The sequence below is a fragment of the Lampetra fluviatilis genome, chromosome 59 (genome assembly GCF_964198595.1).
Source record: "Lampetra fluviatilis chromosome 59, kcLamFluv1.1, whole genome shotgun sequence".
NCBI lineage: Eukaryota > Metazoa > Chordata > Hyperoartia > Petromyzontiformes > Petromyzontidae > Lampetra > Lampetra fluviatilis.
This window is the reverse complement of record NC_136333.1, coordinates 1,675,696-1,690,307: the sequence shown is the minus strand read 5'-3', so window position 1 is coordinate 1,690,307 and position 14,612 is coordinate 1,675,696. Positions and strand designations below refer to the sequence as shown.

The window sequence follows — 14,612 nt, the reverse complement described above, 5'->3', positions numbered from 1 at the left end:
CCACGCTCGCTCTCCACGCTCTCCACGCTCTCCACGCTCTCCACGCTCTCCACGCTCTCCACGCTCTCTCCCTGCTCGCTCTCCACGCTCTCCCGGCGCGTTCTCTCTATTCTCTACGCGCTCTCTACTTTCCGATCTCTCTCTCTCGCAGCTCTCTCTCCACTCTCTCGGCCCATTCTCGTTGCTTTCTCCCTCCGCTGTCTCTCTCCGCTCTCTCCGCTGTCTCTCTCTCCGCTGTCTCTCTCTCCGCTGTCTCTCTCTCCGCTCTCTCCGCTGTCTCTCTCTCCGCTGTCTCTCTCTCCGCTGTCTCTCTCTCCGCTGTCTCTCTTTCCGCTGTCTCTCTCTCCGCTGTCTCTCTCTCCGCTGTCTCTCTCTCGCTGTCTCTCTCTCCGCGTGGCCGGGTGTAGAAGTCGCGACTCGCGCGGGCTCCGTGGTTACGAGTGGGGGCCTCGCGGGGACGTGGTGGGGGTCGCTGGGAGCCCCCCCCCGGCTGTGGGGGTGAGGGGAGGGGGGGCGGCTACTCCTCCGCTGCGCCAGAGACGTGCGTAGCGGCTCCCCGCGGCCTCCTCTCACCTCCTCTTCCGGTCTCCTGCTCCTCCCGTCTCTCTTCCTCCTCCAGTACCATCCTCATCCTCCTCCTCTCATCCTCATCCTCTCATTCTCCTGCCGCCGCTGTCGGTGGCCCAGAGGAGGTGGACGTGGTAGTCGCGTAGCTGCAGGTGGTGGACACTGAGTGGAGGTGGTGGATGAGCCGGTGCGAGGCGAGTCGGGGGCATCCCCCGCCCGCCGTATCTCCTGGTGGCCCCTGCTGCGGTCTCCCTCGGCAACTCGTGATGGCCTCCTGCTGATATCCGTTAGCTCCCGGTCTCGGCTGGCCTCTCCCCGTGGCCTCACCGCGCCGGTGCCCCGGTGGGGCTATGCGGGAGCGCGCCGCTTGCTCCCGCGCGCTGCCCGCGCTGGCCGCCGCGATGCTGCAGCGAGGCCGCTACAGCCGCTTCCGTAACGACGCCGCCGCTCCGCTCGTCCCCTCCGCCGCCGCCGCCGCCGACGCGCCGGGGGCGCCGCCGCCGCCCGACACGGAGGCGCCGGGCGACCGCCGCGTGGGGCCGGCGAAGGCCTCGGCGGAGCGGGGCCCGGGGGTCGGGCGCGAGGCCCGGCGCTACCTGGAGGGGTCGCCGAGGTCGCGCCAGGTACGGTGCGGCGGGGGCCGCGACGGCGCCGACCCCACCGCGACCCCACCGCGACTCCACCGCGACTCCACCGCGACCCCACGCGCCAACCCGCACCGGGGTCGCTTGGTGCTGGTTAGCGGTGGCGCTCACTTGGAGGTGGCTCTTGGTTGAGTGTCTCACGAGTGTCTCCCCGTGTCTCCCCGTGTCTCCCCGTGTCTCCCCGTGTCTCCCCGTGTCTCCCCGTGTCTCCCCGTGTTTCCTCGTGTCCACGTGTTTCCGTGTCTTCCCCCCGTGTGTTTCCGCATGCCCCCCACGTCCCCCCGTGTCCCTATACCCCCTCGCATCCCCCTGCCCCCCCCCCCCCGCTTCCGCGCCGGTGTAGGAGTGGAGGATGAACAAGCTGGGAGTTGGTGGGGGGCGGCGCGCGCGCGTGGAGGGGGGCCACCTGGGCGGTGACGACTGGAATCGGAACGGCTCGCTGGTGCACAAGCCGTCGCGCGGGTGGCTGCACGCGGACAGCAACGTGAGCGGCGCGGGGGTCACCTACATCGTCAGGGTAAGCCGAGAGATATAAGCGAGGACCGCAGAGCTCGGGAAAATTGTTGGTAGCGCCGGGTCGCCAGCAGGGCAGCTGCTGCTGCTGCCGCTGCTGCCATCCTCGTCGCTTCTGAAGTTCCTCCTCCTCGTGTCTCTTGAGTCGTCCTCGCGTTACAAGTTGAAGACAGCCGTACAGTGATACAGCCATACAGTGATACAGCCATACAGTGGTATAGTCGTACAGTGGTACAGTGATTCAGCCATACAGTGATACAGTGGTACAGTGATTCAACCATACAGTGATGCAGCCATACAGTGGTACAGTCGTACAGTGATCTAGCCACACAGTGATACAGTGATGCAGTGATTCAGCCATACAGTGATACAGTGATTCAGCCATACAGTGGTACAGTGATTCATCCATACAGTGGTACAGCCATACAGTGATACAGTGGTACAGTGATTCAGCCATACAGGGGTACAGTGGTACAGCCATACAGTGGTACAGTCATACAGTGATTCAGTCATACAGCGGTACAGTGATACAGTGATTCAGTCATACAGTGGTACAGTGATACAGTGATTCAGCCATACAGTGGTACAGTGATACAGTGATTCAGCCATACAGTGGTACAGTGATACAGCCATACAGTGATACAGTGATTCAGCCATACAGTGATACAGTGATTCAGCCATACAGTGATACAGTGATTCAGCCATACAGTGGTACAGTGATTCAACCATACAGTGGTACAGTGATACAGTGATTCAGCCATACAGTGGTACAGTGATTCAGCCATACAGTGATACAGTGGTACAGTGATTCAGGCATACAGTAGTACAGTGGTACAGTGATACAGCCATACAGTGATACAGTGATCCAGCCATACAGTAGTACAGTGGTACAGTGATTCAGCCATACAGTGGTATAGTAATACAGATTTACAGTACAGTGATCTATCCATACAGTGATCCAGCCATACAGTAGTACAGTGATTCAGCCATACAGTGGTATAGTAATACAGATTTATAGTACAGTGATCTATCCACACAGTGATCCAGCCATACAGTAGTACAGTGGTACAGTGATTCAGCCATACAGTGGTATAGTAATACAGATTTACAGTACAGTGATCTATCCATACAGTGATCCAGCCATACAGTGGTACAGTGATTCAGCCATACAGTGGTATAGTAATACAGATTTACAGTACAGTGATCTATCCACACAGTGATCCAGCCATACAGTAGTACAGTGGTACAGTGATTCAGCCATACAGTGGTATAGTAATACAGATTTACAGTACAGTGATCTATCCATACAGTGATCCAGCCATACAGTAGTACAGTAGTACAGTGATCCAGCCATACAGTGGTACAGTGGTCCCTTAAGTTCATTCTGCTTGGAGCACAATCGTGTGCGCCTCTGAGGATCCCGCAGCCACGAGAGGCCGCTACGTCCAGCCATCGACACGACCGCACTGCTCTCTCCTCTCTGGAATCCACCTCCATCCCGTCCTCCTCTTATCCTCACTTACGTGTAGATAGCGGCGACGGTGATAATGAACCGGTGCCGTGACCGAGGGCGCTCTGCGGAGAGTGAACGGGGACGGTACGGCGCGAGGATGTGGTGCTGAAGATGGGGTGAAGGAAATAGGAGGATGCAATGGGGCAATTCTGTGATGCGTCAATTAAGTACGAGCAAAGGTGACAAGAGCGATGAATGGATGGGAAATGAGTGGGGGGCCACGGAGGGGATTACGAGGATTAGAGGGTGGGAGATTTAAGCGGGGGGGGGGGGGGGGGTGGTCATGGGGTGAGCTAAAAAAACAAAAAAAGTGAGTTTAGAGGGAGGAGTGGATGCTAGCCGAGCTCTTACAGCGACGACAAAAAATTAACCCGTAAAAACAAAGTTTTTCACTATAAATCCTTTATATGCGTGGCGGCTAGAGTCCTCTCGTCCTCTGACTTGAGATGGCTGCCACCTATGGGTCAGATGATTGCCTGCCACCATTAAGCAATTGGTAATTAAATAAGTTATGGAAAAAAAAATTTCACGAAAATAAATTGTCACGCACAACGAGTCTGTGTGCAAAATGTCAGCTCGATTGGATCACGGGAAGTGGGTTAAAAAACTACCGAAAGATGTGCACGGTCGTAAGCGCGCAAGCAAGCAAGCAAGTGAACTTAATATAAAGGATTTAAAAAGAAATCCGTCACTCGACCGGCGAGAGACGCCTTTCACTCTGGCTCCCGGCTGCCCTTGGGGACCGCTCTCTCTCCCTCTCCTCTTGGGGCCGATGGTCACGTGGGTCACAACGTAATTTTTTACACTAATTTAGAAAATGTGCTCCGGTTGATTGTTATTTCATAATTAGAATTTTTTCAAATTCTGTTTTATCATTATTTTTGTATGCTCTTTTGATGATTATTTATAGCTAATTATATATTTTATGAATATATATACTTGTTTACTTTCAAGAAAAACTTTTTTTTTCCCAAAAACCCTCGCTCCACCGCCCAGCGAAAGAGCCAATCGAATGAAGCCTGCCGCTCCGCGCGGGGCGAACGTCCACATCTTGCGATTTGATTGTTCGGCAAAACAGGAGTCTACGTGTCAAACTTGTTAAGAGGTAGAGCTTTCGATTTAAAGCTTTCGTGACTGCAGGGATTCATCTTCTTGGTTGTTTCGGTAAAGTCACGTAGAAGGGAAGTAATAAAATAATAAAAATAAAACACAATAAAATAATTCTCACGACGTTTCGGCCACAACGCAAGCAGCCGTCCTCAGGTGAAAACCAGGTCTGTCGAGGCGACAGCGTCTGAAGCTCGTGTGCTGTTTCATTCAGACTCTGTCGCCTCGACAGACCTGGTTTTCACCTGAGGACGGCTGCTTGCGTTGTGGCCGAAACGTCGTGAGAATTATTTTATTGTGTTTTATTTTTATTATTTTATTACTTCCCTTCTACGTGACTTTACCGAAAGAACCAAGAAGAAGAGGTAGAGCGTCAAGAGGCTCAAGCGGGCAACGCTTTGACGACATATAGACAGACATATAAGCAGACAGATATCACAGAGATACATAGAGAGAGAGCAAACATAGGCACACAGAGAAACCACGCCTCTGTGTGCCTATGTTTGTTCTCTCTCTGTGATATCTGTCTGCTTATATGTCTGTCTATATGTCTCTGGTTGTGTGTTTGATCTCTCTGTCTCAAATTTAGCATTCTCAGGAAGAACGTAATCAACCAGGTACGGTGTTGACTGTTATGTTATCCGACTCTCTGTTGTATTGCATTACATTTCTAAGCATACTAGATTTGTGTTTCTATTTCATTTATACCTGATGATGATGGGCTTGTGTTGCAATCGAAACGTCGTAAGCTAGTATTTAATTTATTATTTTATCTTTATACGTGACTTTACCGAAACAACCAAAGAGTCATTACAACCAGCTTCGTCAGGCGACAGCCAGATTTGTGACGGTTGTCTAAACCCAGTTTCGGGCCTGCGCCAGCTCGGCATAGCGCACAAGCCTTGTGTGGTGTGAAAACAGCAGCACTGGGAGAGAGACAGAGGTGGCCGGGCTTGGTGCTGGCCACACACCGGCTTGCGCGCCGTGCCGGATCACCGGTGTTTTGACACCGCACAAGGCTTGTGCCGAGCTGGGGCAGGCCCAACACTGGGTTTAGACATCCGTCACCGTTGTTGGCTGCCGTGCGAGGGAATCGAACTCGTTCCCAGGCGTGCCACGGTATCTTCAGAATTCTGGTGAAGGTGAGAATCTTGCCGTTCGCAGGCCGATCCAACCCCGACCACCACCAGCACCACCACCACCTCCACCACCACCACCACCACCTCCACCATCTCCACCACCACCACCACCTCCACCACCACCATCACCACCACCTCCACCACCACCACCACCACCACCTCCACCACCACCATCACCACCACCTCCACCACCACCACCACCACCACCTCCACCACCACCACCACCACCACTGCCTCCACCACCACCTCCACCACCACCACCACCACCACCACCACCTCCACCACCACCACCACCACCACCTCCCACCCTCCCCTCTCTCTCTCGGTGCGCAGTAGTATGGCTACTGTCGGTCCTCGCAGCTCGCGCAGTGGGGCAATGGGTGGCGTGGAGGTGGAGCGATCGGGAGCGATCGGGAGCGTGAGTGGGCAGTGGAGTTGAAGGAGGCTGAGAGACGCCGCTGGATTGGGAGACGCTTCATTGAAAGAGTGATGAAATAGCCTCCGAGTCTCCGAGTGCGAATCTATGGGGAGGGGCTGGGTGGGGAGGGAGGGGAGGGTGGGGAGGGTGGGGCTGGGTGGGGAGGGTGGGGCTGGGTGGGGGGTGGGAGGGGTGGGGCTGGGTGGGGAGGGGCTGGTCACCCCGTGATGCCCTTATAAAACTCAACGTTTAACCTACTCACGCCGGCTTGTGCCCGCCCTCACAGTCGGCAATATTTGCGGAATACACCACGCCGCCGTTGACCCTGCAGGCCATTGACCGAGCAACCCAACGTTCCTACCAGCTCCCTCCGCAGGAATGTGTTTTTCCACTCGGCGTAGCCAACAGCGCTAATCGAAGGTGCGTGGGAAGAACAACAACCGGTTGTGTGTGTTAGTGTTTGTGCGGTTGTGTAGTTGTGTGGTTGTGTGGTTGTGTGTTGTGTGGTTGTGTGTGTTAGTGTTTGTGTGGTTGTGTAGTTGTGTAGTTGTGTGGTTGTGTGTTGTGTGGTTGTGTGTGTTAGTGTTTGTGCGGTTGTGTAGTTGTGTGGTTGTGTGGTTGTGTGTTGTGTGGTTGTGTGTGTTAGTGTTTGTGTGGTTGTGTAGTTGTGTGGTTGTGTGGTTGTGTGTTGTGTGGTTGTGTGTGTTAGTGTTTGTGCGGTTGTGTAGTTGTGTAGTTGTGTGGTTGTGTGTTGTGTGGTTGTGTGTGTTAGTGTTTGTGTGGTTGTGTAGTTGTGTGGTTGTGTGTTGTGTGGTTGTGTGTGTTAGTGTTTGTGTGGTTGTGTGTTTGTATGATTGTGTGATTGTGTGGTTGTGTGTTAGTGGTTGTGTGGTAGTGGTTGTGCGGTTGTGTGGTTGTGTGTGTTAGTGTTTGTGTGGTTGTGTGGTTGTGTGGTAGTGGTTGTGTGGTTGTGTGGTAGTGGTTGTGTGGTAGTGGTTGTGTGGTTGTGTGGTAGTGGTTGTGTGGTTGTGTGTTTGTGTGGTTGTGTGGTTGTGTGGTAGTGGTTGTGTGGTTGTGTGTTAGTGTTTGTGTGGTTGTGTGGTTGTGTGGTAGTGGTTGTGTGGTTGTGTGGTAGTGGTTGTGTGGTTGTGTGTTAGTGTTTGTGTGGTTGTGTGGTTGTGTGGTAGTGTTTGTGTGGTTGTGTGTGTTAGTGGTTGTGTGGTAGTGGTTGTGTGGTAGTGGTTGTGCGGTTGTGTGGTTGTGTGTGTTAGTGTTTGTGCGGTTGTGTGTTTGTGTGGTTGTGGTTGTGTGTTAGTGTTTGTGTGGTTGTGTGTGTTAGTGTTTGTGTGGTTGTGTGTGTTAGTGTTTGTGTGGTTGTGTGTGTTAGTGTTTGTGCGGTTGTGTGGTTGGATCGTGCGGTTGTGTGGTGCTAGGGCTCGATGTAGTGGTGGTTGTGCACGTACAGGCAGAGTTGGGAGAGGGAGGGGAGAGTGTGAATGAGAGAGAGTGAATGAGAGAGTGTGAATGAGAGAGAGTGAATGAGAGAGAGTGAATGAGAGAGAGTGAATGAGAGTGTGTGAATGAGAGAGAGTGAATGAGAGAGTGTGAATGAGAGAGAGTGAATGAGAGGGTGTGAATGAGAGAGTGTGAATGAGAGAGTGTGAATGAGAGAGAGTGAATGAGAGTGTGTGAATGAGAGAGAGTGAATGAGAGAGTGTGAATGAGAGAGTGTGAATGAGAGAGAGTGAATGAGAGGGTGTGAATGAGAGAGTGTGAATGAGAGGGTGTGAATGAGAGGGTGTGAATGAGAGAGTGTGTGAGTGTGGAGGCGGCGGGAGAGGAGAGAGAGGGGGGGGGGCAGGAAGTGCAGAGTGCGGGAGACAACGACGGGAGGGAGGGGGGTAGCAGGAGACGCTCGCTACGTGCTGTGCCTGCTGATACCTGCTGCGACTCTCATTCACTCTCTCTTTCATTCACTCTCTCTCTCATTCACTCTCTCATTCACTCTCTCTCTCATTCACTCTCTCTCTCATTCACTCTCTCTCATTCACTCTCTCTCTCATTCACTCTTTCTCTCATTCACTCTCTCATTCACTCTCTCATTCACTCTCTCTCATTCACTCTCTCTCATTCACTCTCTCTCTCATTCACTCTCTCTCATTCACTCTCTCATTCACACGCTTTCATTCACTCTCTCTCATTCACACTCTCTCATTCACTCTCTCATTCACACTCTCTCATTCACACTCTCTCATTCACTCTCTCTCATTCACACTCTCTCATTCACTCACTCTCTCATTCTCTCTTTCATTCACTCTCTCATTCACTCTCACTCACACTCTCTCTCATTCACACTCTCTCATTCACTCTCTCTCTCATTCACTCTCTCTCATTCACTCTCTCTCTCATTCACTCTCTCTCTCATTCACACTCCCTCATTCACTGTCTCTTATTCACTCTCTCTCATTCACACTCTCTCATTCACACTCTCATTCACTCTCTCTCTCATTCACTCTCTCTCATTCACTCTCTCTCATTCACTCTCTCATTCACTCTCTCTCATTCACACTCTCTCATTCACTCTCTCGTTCACTCTCTCTCTCATTCACTCTCTCTCTCATTCACTCTCTCTCTCTCATTCACACTCTCTCATTCACACTCTCTCATTCACTCTCTCTCATTCACACTCTCTCATTAACTCTCTCTCATTCACTCTCTCTCTCATTCACTCTTTCTCTCTCATTCACTCTCTCATTCACTCTCTCATTCACACTCTCTCATTCACTCTCTCTCTCATTCACTCTCTCTCATTCACACTCTCATTCACTCTCTCTCATTCACACTCTCTCATTCACTCTCTCTCATTCACACTCTCTCATTCACTCTCTCATTCACACTCTCATTCACACTCTCTCATTCACTCTCTCTCATTCACTCTCTCTCATTCACACTCTCTCATTAACTCTCTCTCATTCACACTCTCTCATTCACTCTCTCATTCACACTCTCATTCACACTCTCTCATTCACTCTCTCTCATTCACTCTCTCTCATTCACACTCTCTCATTAACTCTCTCTCATTCACTTTCTCTCTCATTCACTCTCTCTCTCTCATTCACACTCTCTCATTCACTCTCTCATTCACTCTCTCTCATTCATTCTCTCTCATTCACTCTCTCTCATTCACTCTCTCTCATTCACTCTCTCTCATTCACTCTCTCTCATTCACTCTCTCTCATTCCCTCTCTCATTCACACTCTCATTCACACTCTCGTTCACTCTTTCTCTCATTCACTCTCTCTTATTCACACTCTCTCATTCACTCTCTCTCATTCACTCTCTCTTATTCACACTCACTCATTCACTCTCTTATTCACACTCTCTCATTCACTCTCTCTCATTCACTCTCTCTCATTCACACTCTCTCATTCACTCTCTCATTCACACTCTCTCATTCATTCTCTCTCATTCACTCTCTCTCATTCACTCTCTCTCATTCACTCTCTCTCATTCACTCTCTCTCATTCACTCTCTCTCATTCACTCTCTCTCGTTCACTCTTTCTCTCATTCACTCTCTCTTATTCACACTCTCTCATTCACTCTCTCTCTCATTCACTCTCTCTTATTCACACTCTCTCATTCACTCTCTCTCTCATTCACACTCTCTCATTCACTCTCTCTCATTCACTCTCTCTCATTCACTCTCTCTCATTCACTCTCTCGTTCACTCTCTCACTCATTCACTCTCTTATTCACACTCTCTCATTCACACTCTCTCATTCACTCTCTCTCAGTCACTCTCTCTCTCATTCACTCTCTCTCATTCACACTCTCTCATTCACTCTCTCTCAGTCACTCTCTCTCATTCACACTCTCTCATTCACTCTCTCTCTCATTCACTCTCTCTCATTCACTCTCTCTCATTCACACTCCCTCTCATTCACTCTCTCTCATTCACTCTCTCTCTCATTCACACTCTCTCATTCACACTCTCTCATTCACACTCTCTCATTCACACTCTCTCATTCACTCTCTCTCTCTCTCATTAACTCTCTCTCATTCACACTCTCTCTCATTCACACTCTCTCATTCACACTCTCTCATTCACACTCTCTCATTCACTCTCTCTCATTCACACACTCAAATTCACACTCTCTCATTCACACTCTATCATTCACTCTCTCATTCACACTCTCTCATTCACTCTCTCATTCATTCACTCTCACTCACATTCTCTCGTTCACACTCTCTCATTCACTCTCTCATTCACACTCTCTCATTCACTCTCTCTCTCATTCACTCTCTCTCATTCACTCTCTCTCATTCACACTCTCTCATTCACTCTCTCTCATTCACTCTCTCATTCACTCTCTCTCATTCACTCTCTCATTCACTCTCTCTCATTCACTCTCTCATTCACACTCTCTCATTCACACTCTCTCATTCACACTCTCTCATTCACTCTCTCTCTCTCATTCACACTCTCTCATTCACACTCTCTCATTCACTCTCTCTCTCTCATTCACTCTCTCTCATTCACACTCTCTCATTCACTCTCTCTCTCTCATTCACTCTCTCTCATTCACACTCTCTCATTCACTCTCTCTCATTCACTCTCTCTCATTCACTCTCTCATTCACTCTCTCTCATTCACACACTCTCATTCACACTCCCTCTCATTCACACTCTCTCATTCACTCTCTCATTCACACTCTCTCATTCACTCTCTCTCTCATTCACTCTCTCTCATTCACACACTCTCATTCACACTCCCTCTCATTCACTCTCTCTCATTCACACTCATTCACTCTCTCTCTCATTCACACTCTCTCATTCACTCTCTCTCTCATTCACTCTCTCATTCACACTCCTTCTCATTCACTCTCTCTCATTCACACTCATTCACTCTCTCTCTCATTCACACTCTCTCATTCACTCTCACTCATTCACTCTCTCTCATTCACTTTCTCTCATTCACTCTCTCTCATTCACATTCTCTCGTTCACACTCTCTCATTCACTCTCTCTCATTCACTCTCTCTCATTCACACTCTCTCATTCACTCTCTCTCATTTACTCTCTCTCATTCACTCTCTCTCATTCACTCTCTCTCATTCACACACTCAAATTCACACTCTATCATTCACTCTCTCATTCACACTCTCTCATTCACTCTCTCATTCATTCACTCTCACTCACATTCTCTCGTTCACACTCTCTCATTCACTCTCTCTCATTCACTCTCTCTCATTCACACTCTCTCATTCACTCTCTCTCATTCACTCTCTCTCATTCACTCTCTCTCATTCACTCTCTCATTCACTCTCTCATTCACACTCTCTCATTCATTCTCTCATTCATTCACTCTCACTCACACTCTCATTCACTCTCTTTCTCATTAACACTCTTTCATTCACACTCTCTCATTCACTCTCTCTCATTCACTCTCTGTCATTCACTCTCTCTCTCATTCACACTCTCTCATTCACTCTCTCATTCACACTCCCTCTCATTCACTCTCTCTCATTCACACTCATTCACTCTCTCTCTCATTCACACTCTCTCATTCACTTTCTCTCTCATTCACTCTCTCATTCACACTCCCTCTCATTCACTCTCTCTCATTCACACTCATTCACTCTCTCTCTCATTCACACTCTCTCATTCACTCTCACTCATTCACTCTCTCTCATTCACTTTCTCTCATTCACTCTCTCTCATTCACATTCTCTCATTCACACTCTCTCATTCACTCTCTCTCATTCACTCTCTCTCATTCACACTCTCTCATTCACTCTCTCTCATTTACTCTCTCTCATTCACTCTCTCTCATTCACTCTCTCTCATTCACACACTCAAATTCACACTCTCTCATTCACACTCTATCATTCACTCTCTCATTCACACTCTCTCATTCACTCTCTCATTCATTCACTCTCACTCACATTCTCTCGTTCACACTCTCTCATTCACTCTCTCTCATTCACTCTCTCATTCACACTCTCTCATTCACTCTCTCTCATTCACTCTCTCTCATTCACTCTCTCTCATTCACTCTCTCTCATTCACTCTCTCTCATTCACACTCTCTCATTCATTCTCTCATTCATTCACTCTCACTCACACTCTCTCATTCACTCTCTTTCTCATTAACACTCTTTCATTCACACTCTCTCATTCACTCTCTCTCATTCACTCTCTGTCATTCACTCTCTCTCTCATTCACACTCTCTCATTCACTCTCTCTCTCATTCACTCTCTCTCATTCACACACTCTCATTCACACTCCCTCTCATTCACTCTCTCATTCACACTCATTCACTCTCTCTCTCATTCACACTCTCTCATTCACTCTCTCTCTCATTCACTCTCTCATTCACACTCCCTCTCATTCACTCTCTCTCATTCACACTCATTCACTCTCTCTCTCATTCACACTCTCTCATTCACTCTCACTCATTCACTCTCTCTCATTCACTTTCTCTCATTCACTCTCTCTCATTCACATTCTCTCGTTCACACTCTCTCATTCACTCTCTCTCATTCACTCTCTCTCATTCACACTCTCTCATTCACTCTCTCTCATTTACTCTCTCTCATTCACTCTCTCTCATTCACTCTCTCTCATTCACACACTCAAATTCACACTCTATCATTCACTCTCTCATTCACACTCTCTCATTCACTCTCTCATTCATTCACTCTCACTCACATTCTCTCGTTCACACTCTCTCATTCACTCTCTCTCATTCACTCTCTCTCATTCACACTCTCTCATTCACTCTCTCTCATTCACTCTCTCTCATTCACTCTCTCTCATTCACTCTCTCTCATTCACTCTCTCATTCACACTCTCTCATTCATTCTCTCATTCATTCACTCTCACTCACACTCTCTCATTCACTCTCTTTCTCATTAACACTCTTTCATTCACACTCTCTCATTCACTCTCTCTCATTCACTCTCTGTCATTCACTCTCTCTCTCATTCACACTCTCTCATTCACTCTCTCATTCACACTCCCTCTCATTCACTCTCTCTCATTCACACTCATTCACTCTCTCTCTCATTCACACTCTCTCATTCACTCTCTCTCTCATTCACTCTCTCATTCACACTCCCTCTCATTCACTCTCTCTCATTCACACTCATTCACTCTCTCTCTCATTCACACTCTCTCATTCACTCTCACTCATTCACTCTCTCTCATTCACTTTCTCTCATTCACTCTCTCTCATTCACATTCTCTCATTCACACTCTCTCATTCACTCTCTCTCATTCACTCTCTCTCATTCACACTCTCTCATTCACTCTCTCTCATTTACTCTCTCTCATTCACTCTCTCTCATTCACTCTCTCTCATTCACACACTCAAATTCACACTCTCTCATTCACACTCTATCATTCACTCTCTCATTCACACTCTCTCATTCACTCTCTCATTCATTCACTCTCACTCACATTCTCTCGTTCACACTCTCTCATTCACTCTCTCTCATTCACTCTCTCTCATTCACACTCTCTCATTCACTCTCTCTCATTCACTCTCTCTCATTCACTCTCTCTCATTCACTCTCTCTCATTCACTCTCTCTCATTCACACTCTCTCATTCATTCTCTCATTCATTCACTCTCACTCACTCTCTCATTCACTCTCTTTCTCATTAACACTCTTTCATTCACACTCTCTCATTCACTCTCTCTCATTCACTCTCTGTCATTCACTCTCTCTCTCATTCACACTCTCTCATTCACTCTCTCTCTCATTCACTCTCTCTCTCTCATTCACTCTCTCACTCATTCACTCTCTCTCATTCATTCACTCTCACTCACACTCTCTCATTCACTCTCTTTCTCATTAACACTCTTTCATTCACACTCTCTCATTCACTCTCTCTCATTCACTCTCTCTCTCATTCACACTCTCTCATTCACACTATCTCATTCACTCTCTCTCATTCACTCTCTCATTCACTCTCTCTCTCATTCACTCTCTCTCTCATTCACTCTCTCTCATTCACTCTCTCTCATTCACTCTCTTTCTCATTCACACTCTCTCATTCACTCTCTCTCATTCACTCTGACGAATCAGGTGCCACTGGTTCTTGACGTTCTGCAGATGTAGATGCCACTGGTTCTTCATGTTCTGCAAATTAGATGCCACTGGTTCTTCATGTTCTGTAGATGTAGATGCCACTGGTTCTTCATGTTCTGCAAATTAGATGCCACTGGTTCTTCATGTTCTGCAGATGTAGATGCCACTGGTTCTTCATGTTCTGCAAATTAGATGCCACTGGTTCTTCATGTTCTGCAGATGTAGATGCCACTGGTTCTTCATGTTCTGTAGATGTAGATGCCACTGGTTCTTCATGTTCTGCAAATTAGATGCCACTGGTTCTTCATGTTCTGCAGATGTAGATGCCACTGGTTCTTCATGTTCTGCAGATGTAGATGCCACTGGTTCTTCATGTTCTGCAAATCAGATGCCACTGGTTCTTCATGTTCTATAGATGTAGATGCCACTGGTTCTTCATGTTCTGTAGATGTAGATGCCACTGTTCTTCATGTTCTGCAAATCAGATGCCACTGGTTCTTCATGTTCTATAGATGTAGATGCCACTGGTTCTTCATGTTCTATAGATGTAGATGCCACTGGTTCTTCATGTTCTGTAGATGTAGATGCCGCTGGTTCTTCACGTACTGCAGATGTA

At 48.4% G+C, this 14,612-nt stretch overlaps 1 protein-coding gene across 1 annotated transcript in view; it reads left to right on the top strand.

The window, feature by feature from the left end:
- Positions 1-454: 454 nt before the first annotated feature.
- Positions 455-14,612, top strand: part of LOC144950751 (SHC-transforming protein 1-like) — a 34,831-nt gene continuing 20,673 nt past the window's right edge. The window contains 2 exon segments of the mRNA XM_078880824.1: positions 455-1,190; positions 1,555-1,728. Coding sequence (XP_078736950.1) covers positions 918-1,190; positions 1,555-1,728 — 447 coding nt within the window. The 5' untranslated portion in view covers positions 455-917.